At 39.1% G+C, this 12,704-nt stretch overlaps 1 protein-coding gene across 1 annotated transcript in view; it reads right to left on the bottom strand.

Moving 5' to 3' along the window:
• The window catches only part of BACE2 (beta-site APP-cleaving enzyme 2), a 52,605-nt gene that overhangs the window by 17,066 nt on the left and 22,835 nt on the right, over nucleotides 1–12,704 (bottom strand). The window contains exons 2-5 of the mRNA XM_021405977.1: nucleotides 12,414–12,502; nucleotides 4,446–4,662; nucleotides 2,725–2,853; nucleotides 1,396–1,530 (exon numbers count right to left, since the gene is read on the bottom strand). Of these exons, the coding sequence (XP_021261652.1) occupies nucleotides 1,396–1,530; nucleotides 2,725–2,853; nucleotides 4,446–4,662; nucleotides 12,414–12,502 (570 nt within the window). The remainder of the gene's footprint in view (nucleotides 1–1,395; nucleotides 1,531–2,724; nucleotides 2,854–4,445; nucleotides 4,663–12,413; nucleotides 12,503–12,704) is intronic.

Here is a 12,704-nt window from a genome sequence, read left to right as displayed (position 1 = left end):
GGTTCTCTATGGGTAGACAGGAGCAGCCTCTCATTTGCAAGCCCGGGTTCTGATAGCGGACTTCAACCACCCCAGTATCTGCTGGAGGGACAGCACAGCAGGGCATAAACAATCTAGGATGTTCCTGGTCTGCATTGGCAAAAACTTCCTTCTCCAAGTGACAGAGGCGCTATTTGAGAGAGGTGCACTGCTGGACTGTATTCTCACGAACAAGGAGGGACTGGCAAGGAATGTGAAGCTCATGAGCAGTCTTGGCTGCCATGACCATGAAATGGTGGAGCTCGCTGTCCTTAGGGCTGTGGGTAGGGTACCCAGCAAACTCACAAACCTGGACTTCAGGAGAGAAGATTCTAGCCTCTTCAGGGATCTGCTCAGTAGAATACCATAGGATAAAGCCATAAAGGGAAAATGGGCAACAGACACAAACTGGAACAGGAAAAGTTCAGTCTGAACATCAGGATACTCTTCTTTACTGTGCATGTAGTGGAGCAAATGAACAGGTTGCCTAGAGACTTGTGGACTCTCCTTCCTTGAAGATTTCTCTTCTCAGTGTTCAGGAAACATTTGGACAATGCCCTCAGAAATATGGTTTGATTTTTGGATGGTCCTGTGTGGAGACAGGAGTTAGACTCTATGGTCCTTACGGGTCCTTCCTAACTCAGGATAATCCATGATTCTATCATCTTCAAAAGCCATCTGAACATCTGCTCTTGAGCAAGAGGTTGAAGCAGATGACCTCCAGAGACCCCTTTCAACCTTAACCATTCTGTGATTCTGTGAAAAGTGAACTTCAAAAATAAAAAGAAAGCATGAGACTAGACACTTTGGAAAGCTTCCACAGAAAATACCAGGCAACTGCCATCATGAATATGTGCTTAGATATCTCCACAGGGTTCACTGCAAAAGATTCCCTTTTCTCTATTTGGCCAGAACTGTTTTAAAACCCCATTGGTTTGATTTTACAGAATATTATAGAAAGTCAGTAGTTATTTAAAGACAATTGTCTTCTTAAATCAATGCGTTATCTTCAGTTTTTAGACATCTTCAGTACATCTGAAACTAGTTAAGGGGCTGAGCCCTTCCAAACCATAGCAGCTTTATTTTTGGTGAACTGTTGACAAAATAATTATAACTTGAACCTTTATTTACTGCAAATACTATCAACAACTCTGAACTCTTCTTTGAAGCAGTTTTATCATGTACATGCCAAATGTATATTTTAGCATGTACACACATTTCACGTGGTTTGTTCATTTCCTGTCAAAGTTACTATGCAGACTTAATTCTAAGAGGAGACTGAAATACACATCTGCTTGCAAGGACAGAAACATTCAGTTAGATGCTTTTCTTAAACAAACATGTTTTATATAGACAGAAACAAATAATTGCAAATACCTCTCTGCAATCCAGTTCAAGATTCTGTCCTCCAACCTCCAGCTTGAGAATTTCAACCTGATAATACCATTCCTCTTTGATAGGTGTGTACCATATATTACCCTTGTAGAGACTTGGTTCAATGCCACCTAGAACCTGAGTGAAAAGAATTCACATGCTTTAGAATGACAGATGTTTACTTTTGGGGTAAGTACAGGAAAAAGGGGAACACTTCACTGTGATACATAGGGCATCAAAATTTTAATTTAGCACCATTTCCAATCATTTTGCTAACAGATTCTTTACTACTAATAAAGCAGTTTGAAACATCTAGAAATTAAGAAGATACTGCTTCAGTACACCAAAAAAATCCTATAATGGGACAAATTTCCAGCACCTTCTACAAAATCACACTGATTTTCTTATGAAAGCTTTATGTTTCAAATTAAAACAATACCTTCAGTGGTTTAATGTAGGCAATGTACAAAACCAGGATGAAATAGTAAACCTGAACATCATAGATCACTTTATCAGATCAAAATAGCCTTAATACTGCTTAACAACATTTCATTCACATAAAAAAGGGAATATGATCATCATGCAATTGCTATCACTATTAGCTTCTGTCAAGACTTACTTTGAAGCTTCTGACAGCATACTAGACCATCAGACTTTGAACTCTACTAACATAAATAAGTTCTCTTGGGCTTCATCTACCTCAAATGTGTTAACATTTACAGTAGTATGTGAATTTACAGCAGATTAGCTATTTAAGATTAACTCCTGTGCTGATATGCTTATTTCAGCATAACTCAGGAAGAGTTATTCCAAATCATTATCTCAAATAAATAGTATCCAGTACTTCAAACCACTAAAATGGATGCAAAAACCTCCCTGATTAACAACAAGGGGAAGATCCAGTTCTCAGATTTTATCCTTTGCTATGTTGTCTACAAAAAAGACAAAGAGCCTTGATTCCTCTCCCCCTTTTCACATTGTATAAAAAAGTACTTCCGCATTTTGATGAGTTTGAACAAGCGTAGTAGCTGAATAGAGGACCACTCAGCTTGAGAAAGGTAGCACAATCTTCCATGAGGAAATACAATTGGTAAGGAGGTGCACCACAAAATTTATTTTTTCTTTATTAAAATTAAAGCTTCAAATGCAAAAGTTTATTCAAACTCAAGAGATAAAAAAGAATAGAGAGTTTTGCCTAAGTGCTCAACTTCACCTTAAAAAATTATAAAACATTTCATATATTTAACCACTAAATTTGGTAGTAGGATAATAGAAAAAAGGGAGAGAGTTTAACAAAGATACATCTTCCCTCTCAGACTGACAGATACCCACAAGACTACCTCCGTTGGTACCACTTCCAGAAACAGGCAGTCCAGCACCACACATCTGCAAGGAGAAAATGTTGGGGATCTTTGCCTGCCTCACAAGAGAATCAAAGAACGTCTCCACAGAACTTGAAGGCTTGAAGGTGTAGAAAAACAAAAAGAATTGCAGAAGTATTAATTATAAAAGCTTCCTTATAATAATAAGCAAGTCATTTAACGAAGACTACTTTTCGCAAGTAAACGATTTCTGACAACCAAGTGATGAAAATTGTAGATGTTATAAGTCATTAAAAAAACCCAACACCTATCATTTCTCTTTTTCTTTTGCTTTTTGAAAAGCACTTTTAATCTTGACCACTGTCACAGAAATCCCTAAAGAATGAAAGTTTTTTCCAACTGCAGTTTTTGAACTCAAATACTTATTTCAGTTTCAGGTAGAAGCTCTCATCAATGCTTTATGTTTGGAAAAGGATTTCAGTTATTAGAATGCTCAAATATGACTTTCCCTTCCCACCTCCCACAGTTAAAAGGACAGATTTTAAAGTGTGGAATTGCAGTTTTTAAACATAATTTAATTCTAATGAACTTTGGATGTAATAGCCTTATTTCGTCTTCTTTCTCCTAAAGAACTTTATATTCAAGTTTGACTGATTATTGGCTGGCTAGTTCATTCCTAAGCTGTATGCCATACTTGCCTTTGCAGTTACTGAAGTACTACAATTTCACTGTAATTCAGATTTCTGTGCCGTTACATCTGATGATAGGCAGGTCCACTGATTAGCTTGCGAGGTGCCAACTGTTCTTACTACATACACAAAGCATAGTGCAGCCTCAGAAGCCAACGACACTGAAGTCTTCAGAAGAGGGGAAAAATAGATATCCTGAACACGCTATTTGCCCAAAGCAGAGTCTGAGAAGCAGCTCCTCTTTGTCTGTCTGTTGACAGTGTATGACAGCAACTGAGGTAAAGTCAATAGAATGATCACACAGCTCTTGAATAAAGCATTTTAATTCCAGAGTTGGCAGACAGTACTGAACCATCTTATCTAAATGGATACACCTCAGTTTATGAATTTCTCAGACAGTTCTGTGTAGGTTGAAAGCTATGACTATGTAGTGCAACAATTACAATTTCAGTTTTAGATTATAAGCTTAGACATTTTAGGTTTTAATTTAAACTTCTATCTGAATTTCTTACCTCATAAGAACAGGATGTATTTGGTTATACGTTCATGAAAACATGGCAGCTAAGATTTGTACTGAAATTAACCATATATACCTTCCATCTCAATTTTTACTTGATGAATGGGGAATGTCTTAGAACGAATTGCCAAGGCCTTTTACAAAAAGTTTAGCAGTCTGTTGACAAGTCTTGAAGGAGATTATCAGAGCACTAATAAATGCTTTCTGCACACACACCAGAAGCCTTATAATTTTTACTTCTATCCTCGGGTATTATAAGCTCTGTAAATGTTTATTCATTCCAGGGGCGTTAAAATTAGAGCCTTCATCACCAGAAAAGCCTAAATCCACATGTGGGACTGGGGTACCATCACAACCCAATTTATTCTGTCTGGATTTTAACAAATTTGAAGGATCCTTAGGAAAGAGTCATTGGAAGGGAGGAATCTCATGCTGACAGATCATCACCTGCCTTCTTTATTTCAATATTCATATTTCTATTTATTATCACTGTGAAAGATAAAAGCTGGGGAACAGATGACTTACCTTGGCTAAGGTGTCATAGGCAAGACCAAGAATCCCGTGCCATTTAACCCCTGGTAAGAAGAAATTCTCCGATTCAAGAATGGTAGCAATGTTGATGGTGTAGCTGCCATCAATTCCCTTTGGGATAGTAATGACATCTGTACCCAGCACTCCGGTCCAGCTTCCTTGACTATACTTAACTGTGACTTCAATCCCTTGTGATTTGTATGTACTTGACCTTTAAAAGGAAAAGATATACTTATGTGTGAGCTGTTTATTTACAATCCAAGACACCAAAACACTGTCCAATCTTAATTTTTCACAGAGAGGAAAAAGAAAGTGAAATCTGTAAAGTCAATCACATACACACACAGAAGAAGGGGGATGGACTTTAAAGGAAGTAATCGATAATAATAAAAAAAATACCCTTAAGCCCCTGCTTTTATCCTGAAGCCATAAGGAACTCAAATTTCCCCTCCCGTTTTTTTAATCTAAGGTTTTGTACCATCTAGTGCAATGTTTCTCTGACTCAGACTGCTCCATCAAAATAGGAGCAATAATTTTTAACTAGAGATGGAACATACTAAGTGGAGCTAAAAAATAAAAAGCTTCTGAATTCAAATCTAAAATTGAAATACTGAGATAACTGAATAGCTGTAGACTAATATCTCATTAATATTATTAAAATTCCATTTTGGATAAATGAGAATATTACTGTGAGTAATGCAGTAAGACACACATCTGAATCTACAGTCTGTCCTGTCTGTAAGGAAATTAGTAGATTTGTGTATAACTAACAAATGGTTCACTAACTTGGAGAATGAAAGGGAGGATTTCCTTCTAGACCAGGATAAGAAAAGCAAAGGAGCAAAGAAAATAAATGCTGGTTAGAAGGCTTAACAAAAACATTAGAAAAAAACATGAGATTTTTCATTTTAAAAACCTGTAGTGTAAACATAGCAATCATCCTCCATCTGCATCACTACCAAAGAGCTACGGAACACCTAGATCCCTTACAATCTATTTTTGGTCCCATTCCTCAGCATGCATTTTCTCCTCCTAAAGAGACAAATGACCATGCTTGCTTCACTGGAGCAGACTTTTAGCTTGACAGCCTTTTTAAAAGTAAATCTAAAAAAAATTACATGCGTGTAACACAATAGAAAGTTGAGGTCATTTATCAAGTGCGGACAGCTTTATCCACCCAGCCATAATCTAACAGCTGCTCTGACAGAAGCTGCCGTGAAGCCGTGAAGTCCTTGACTGCAACGCAAGAGATGAGAGCTCACTGACAAGAGCTGGCTTGGAGAGCTGCTTCTCCTGGCTCACGAGCTGCCACGGAAGGCTCTTCAGCCACCCTCACCTGAGCGAGCCAGAAGAAAGCTGGGGGAATTTTGCCTGCCATAGGGAACATCATTCAGATGGGTACAGAGATAACTCCCACCTTTTTGAGCACACACATCTTGTTGGGCAATTTTACCACATGCCCACGCAAGTGATCCTCTTCCAAGCTAATGGAGGAATAAGAGGCCAAGCTGTAATCCTTAGTAGCTCTTGATACTCCCAATGCCTAGCCCTTCAGGAAGCTTCAGGACCGAGTAGCTTGTAACATCCAAGATGGTAGAAATAAATTGAGACAATAGGTTGTGCTGATTATATTTCAAAATGCACAAATTCCAGAGTTACCGGTACTTACTACCTGCATCTGGTCATTTCTACTGCTGTTTTAATGTTCTTTGTAATTCTGTGTTTCTGTGACATTTAGACAAAGGGACATCTCTGCTCAGTCAGGGTCTTCAGAGCACTACTGTGATACTGGCAGTACATTTTATAAATCAAAACAGAGTCTGAATAATTAGCAACATAAGAGAAACTTGTGAGGGAACCAGGAAAAGGAAGGGAAAAGACAGGGCTGGTCAAGTTGAAGAGTGTCTGGCTGTGCAACAAAAGAAGAATCATCTAAAACTAGAGAGATAGGTGAGTACTGGAACAGTAACGCAAAGCCAGTCTGCACATACTGACTCTGCATGACTAGCAACAATAGCAGCACATATCTCTTTTTCCCTGAGCACTAATAGCCTCATGGATTGAGCTCTGGAACAGGATACAAAAAGACTGGGTTCATCACACGGTATTGTTGGTGAATTCTTCTGCACAAAGGCAGGACAAGTCACTTCCTCACCCTGTGCTTCCCCCCTCCTGTAGAAATGTGTATGAAGATGCTCATCTTACTGGTAAAGCACACAAATGTCACACTGAAGAGGAAGCCTTATTAATTACTTCAAGGAGAAAAATTCCTAATGTGGGAGGGATCTCACATCATCCTTGTGGCAGTAATTATATTCCGTTCCGCAAAAACATTTCCTGCTACATCTTATTGACTGTAATCAGCCCATGCTTTTCCAATTCACTGATCCGAAAGAGGAAGATGTCTTTAGAGGTCAAAACTCAACAAGAGAGTTGATCTAATTCATGAAAGTTTTAAAACTGCAGAAAGTTTTAAAACAAACACACAGCACATACAATTCCAAAAGCCATTTTGGCTATGAAACAATTCAGCATTTTCAGTGGGATGGAGTTATCCCGGTTACAGATGGGACAGAGTTGATTTTCTTCGTAGTGTATGGTACGATGCACTGCTCTGGCTTTAGGAGAAAAACAATGTTGATAATGCATTGATGTTTTAGTAGTTGCTGAGCAGTGCTGAAAAGAGCCAAAAACGTTTCAGTTTTTCAGCTTCTCGTACTGTCCTGCCTGTGGAAGGGCTGGAGGGGGGCACAAGGAGCTGGGAGGGGTCAGAACCAGGACAGCTGACCTAAACTGGTTAATGGGGTATTCCATACCATATGATATCATGTGAAAAAGTTCTAAAACTGAGGGGAGTTGGCCAGGGGGCTGCTGCTGCCAAGGGACTGGCTAGGCATTGGCTGGCAGGTGGTAAACAATTGCTTTGTACATCACTTGTTTTGTGTATATGTATATATTATATAATTATCATTACTGTTATTTTTCTCTTTCTTTTCTTAGTAAATAGTTTTTATAATAATCCGAAAGTTCTAACTTTTTTTCCTCCAATTCTCTCCCCCACCCCACTAGGATGGAGAGGAGTGAGAAAAAGGCTGTGTGGTGTTTGGCTGCTTGTGGGGTTATACCACAAGAGCATACCTTTGCCAGAGACATGGAAAAAGGCCAACTAGAGGTTGGTCCTGTGGTACTACCATTCCCTTCATCCTCTCCTCAGGAGTTACTGTCTTCTCTCCAGAGCAGTCAACAGAAAATGATTCTCAGACTTTGAATGGCTCTCCAATCTCAGCTTAGAAATCTAGCATGGGTTCATTATCTTATGTAGTTAATCACAGAATCATAGAATGGCTTGGGTTGGAAGGGATGCCAAGGATCATCAAGCTCCAGACCCCCCGCCGCAGGCAGGGCTGCCAACCTCCAGATCTAATACCAGACCAATCCTCAGTATCAGCCTGCAGCACTGAACAAAACATAGTCAAAATATTATTTCTCTTGTCATTCTACATTTAAAGGAAGCTCAACAGGGCAGCAACAAAACCACTATGCTGAAAGCACTGTTTAATGTTGACCTCGCCAAACACGCAACACCTTCATTTCATGCTCTCCCCTTGCCACTCTGCATAAAACAAGACTTTAGGTTTTCCTGCTTACCCATTCAGTTTTTTTTTCCAAAGAACCATATAATCTTTACAGACAGCAGTGGCAAAGAAGGAATGGAAAATGACAACTGATCAAAAGATCTGAACAGAAGTTTTGATTTCCTCTAGTGACAGATAGATGACACAAGACAAATGATTCAGAGCCAACAATTTTAAGACAAAGTGGAAAAGAATACCCAACAACCAACCTAGTTGTCTAAAGACTATTCCACAACACAAATTACTGATTTTTAACCAAGAAGTCCCATCTAATTTGAAGGGGTTCTGGAACAAGTTTCTAATTCACTCCAAACCATAAAAATGCAGCCAAACTTGCAGGACCCTAATGTAAAGCAGAAGCTTACTTTTGCCAGCTGATACATATTTTATTGCATTATCTTTTTTTTTTTTTTTTTTTTTTTTTTTGCTTGTTGTTTTCTTACCCCATCTAACTCTTGAGCAGTTTGCTCTTTAAATTTTAGACTTTGAGGCAGTGGTACTTATACTGAAATAAAACTGGATACTAATGCTGAGTTCTGACAGCCCGGGTATGTCATTCTTTTATGTGCTGTTACAATGCCAAGGCTGATTTAGTTCTAAGTCTGAAAACCACTTTATAAATTTGTTTAAGTAGCTCTTTTATCATAAGTAGTATATTCAACAAAAACTACTTATTATTTTGAATAGTATGAGAAACAAACACTGTAACTGGTTTTTTTTTCCAGTTTATGAGGCCATTTCTCATAACATTTTATATCTTGGTGACTTATGAAATACGATTATCAATAGCAGACTCAGAACTTTTCACAGCAGAACTTCGTAAGAGCCACTCAAAAACCCAAGTCATGAAAGAATTAATGAGAATAGCTCTGTTTGTTTTGTACGGAAAAACTAAGATAATTAAACAATGCAACTATGTGACGTGAAAACATGATACATAATATGATTTAAAAAACTGGTTCCAAAATTGCTCAAGGTAGGTTGTCCTGAACAACACACGCGCCATGTTCCTTAAAACTCTTGAAACAAAGATGATATTTTTCCTATGCGCTCTCACCAGTTTCAGTCCAAAATCAATCATGCATTTAACTTAGTATTTTGATCATTTGAAAAAAATTAAAGATTTTGGCAATTCAGACCCATCATGATGTTTCTCCAACACAATATCCTAATAAGTATATACCTCTAACTCAGTTTTATTAATACAACAAATTATTAATCTTCCTTTTCTCTTGACTTCAATTTGCAGTTTATGACTTAGATATGTAAGCACTTCATGATGAGAAAGGGAAAAACTACTTGAATAAGTACTAGATGAGAGGCAATATCTTTATTTAATTTTGAAGTGTCCCACATCGTATGGAAGAAAAGTGCACATAAGCTATTTGTTTCACTTACACATGGGTAAAGGTCACTCTGAGGTCTTTTTACGGATCTGGCTGACATGACAGCAAGGCCCCTACCTACCATTTATTGAAAATCATGACAATCAGAGAATGTGACCTGACTGCGAGGAAAAGGCTGTCATAAGGCCAGTTTCAAAAAGTGATGAGCAATGAGCCTATAGGCGCAGTGGCTCCACCTCAGCTCCGGAAGAGTCACAGAGAAGCACTTGCTGGAATCCATTCCCAAGCACACAATGGACAAGAAGGTAAAAAAGAGACACTGCAAGGAATTTTACAGGCATACCATGCCTGAACAACCCCACTGCCCTCTACAACAAGATGACTGGCTACATAGATGGTGAGAGAGCAGGGGCTGCAGCATGTCCTCACTTTAGTCAGATTGTTGACACCATCTCCCACGGCATTCCCATTTGGAAGCTGAGGATGTAGAGCTGGATGAACAGACCACTGGGTGGCTGAAGATGGGCTATGCCACCAGGCCTGAAAGAGTCAGTGATTAATGGCTCTGTCAGGCTCATGACATGCAGACTGCATGACATCAGTGGGGGGAAAACTGCTCAACATCTTTGTGAAGAACCAACATGATGGACAGACTGCACCCTCAGCAGATTTTCACAGGACACTACTTAAAGAGCACAGCTGAAGTGCTGAATGGCAGAGCTTGAGTCCAGGTGAACTTTGAAAAATGGGAAGAGTGGGGCAACAGAAACCTCATGGCATTCAACGAGGAGAAGCATAAAGTTTTGCAGCTTGAGGAAAACAACTCCACGCATTGGGATAGGCTGACAAGAAACAGAAAGGTACCTCAGGTGATGGTGGACACCAGACTGAATAAGAGCCAGCAGTATACTTGCATTGTGCATATAGCAGACTACAACAGACCACAGTTGCAGTGGTTGCAGTAGACAACATATCTAAACAAGTTTATTATCCTTTTCTGGTCAGTTCTGGTGAGACCACAATTGGAATATTGTAGCCAGCTGTGTGAAGCCAGTTCAACAGGGATGTAGAGAAAAAGGAGATGGACTGGTAGAGGGCTGCCAAATGGGTCAGGAACCTCAAGAAAGGACCTATGAGAAGTTAAGTGGACCTGGGCTTGTTTTGCAAATGAAGCTAAAAGGAGAATTCATAGCAGCTTACAACCACTTGAAAGATGGCTACAGAAATGACACAGACAACCTTTTTTGTCAAGGTTAACACTCTTTTGTGAGGTTCAATTTGGATATTAGGAAGTATTTCCTCTACAGGACAGCATGGCACATGAGTGAAACACGCTGTGCAGAGTTCATGAATTCTCCACCCTCAGAGGCTTAAAGGACTCGACGAGACTCAGCCGTGGGTGATCCAATCTAGTGACAGCCCCCTGCCTCAGCAGGGATATGTAACAGGTGACCTACAGAGTTTTCTTTCAATTAGCGTTAAAATGTCTTACTGATTACAATGGGGCCAAGATGTCCCCCAGATGACATTTATGCCTAAACAACCTGAAAGGAAAGAAGCTTGATGTAGCTGGGTTCAAGCATGCTAATGGTGGTACTTTATTCTGAGCATATTCCAGTTCTGCATCAATCCAACCCAAACTAGGAACTGCCTAAACGCAATTGCTCTCTGCTATTACTGAGTTTGAATCATTTGGTAAAGTACCCTCAACTCTGCAGGGCCTAATTTTCAAGGTTTCATTATTAATTTTATATCAAAGTTCTCAAAACACAATGTACACAGAGAACACTGATAAGAGGCTGTAACCTTCAAGTGATTTCATAGCATTCTCAACGCATAGCCTCTGTTGTTGCTGTTTGCAATGGTGTGTGGTTCTTACAAGAGAGGCCTTGCCCGTCCAGACAAAGTAACATCACTGAAGAGAAAAGGGAGAAGGAATACTCCTGCTTTTAGTTCCTGAAAATTCAGTTTTCTTATAATTATAGCCACTACCTATGGAAGGGGATAGGTAGCAAGTAAAATTCTGCAGTAGCGCTGAAATAGCATTCAAGTGCAAATTCTGGACTTTTCAGACCTATGTGAAGCATCTCTACCAACAGCTGAATATGTGACAGGAGGTAAGGTTATTGTACTAGGCAGCATGGAAATACTGGCTTTGCCTCCATCACTAGTGTACCTTACTGGAAAAAAAACAATACCCTATGGTAAAATACATGAAGAAGTAATGAAAATATTGATGTTCTCCTGCCTCTCAGTCCTCCAAGTAATTTTATCCATATGGTTCAACTAAAGATAGGCACTCCGATTTGTAGAAATTTACCTGAAATAATTGAAACTAGAGAAGGGCAGAAAGGAAAGATGAAAGGAGGGAGAATGATTCACACAAAGCTGTGCTTAGCTGTGACTAATGTCAGTTACTGTTAAATAGCAAATTTTGTGTGTAACAGGCACTAAAATCTCCAAATCATACCTTATAAACACCCCAACTCAGCACAGCGTCTGTCCCAATCAGTGACTGAGGACCTTGTCCAAATTAAACAACAAATTAGTTTTTGACTAATTAATTTTGGTTTTAGATGAAATGTGAAGTAGTAGATAAAGTTAGTGTTACTTAATTATTGTTTTTAAACAAAAAAGAAAGTAAATTTAAACTTTTAATTCCTTCCAAGACTATTTAGACAAGAAACTGGCTGAAGCTGGTGTGATTTTGCAAATAATTTTTACACTGTAATCTTCCTTTTTCCCCAGCTCTAATCAGCACAGGGCCCAGATCTGTTTTGCTGTCATCAGTGAGAACATTTGTGTCAAATGGTGGACTCTGCATTGGGGACAGCCAACCTTCTGGCTCAGGAAGAAAACATCTCACTCTCAATGGGATGTCATAGAAGCCCCGTGAACTGCCTGATCATCCTCTTGTGCAAGGAGGAGTCAGAATCTCAAAGACATCCTATCCCACCACAGCGTGCAGAACAGGTACTTACAGAGCTGTATTGAAGTAGGAGGTGACATCAGGATCAGGCACACCTGCTACAGCAAAATTACTGCTTCCAGTGTCAACCAGAATATTTAACTGCCGAAACAGAAGAAAGGAGAGGTGGTTTTCATATTCAACTAAACAAACAAAAAAATCATTATTTTCTTTTTTTGTCTAAACTACCTTTAGTTTAAGAATGAAGATGAAAGTTGCTCTGAAAATAAATACAAACTGTTAACTTTTGGGGAAGACACGTTGCTGTGGCCCCTCCAGAACAGCTGATTATGATTAAATGCTT

Source organism: Numida meleagris, chromosome 1 (assembly GCF_002078875.1).
Source record: "Numida meleagris isolate 19003 breed g44 Domestic line chromosome 1, NumMel1.0, whole genome shotgun sequence".
NCBI classification, from domain to species: Eukaryota; Metazoa; Chordata; class Aves; order Galliformes; family Numididae; genus Numida; species Numida meleagris.
Note: the sequence above shows the minus strand (reverse complement) of the source record. Positions and strands in the feature narration are given on the sequence as shown.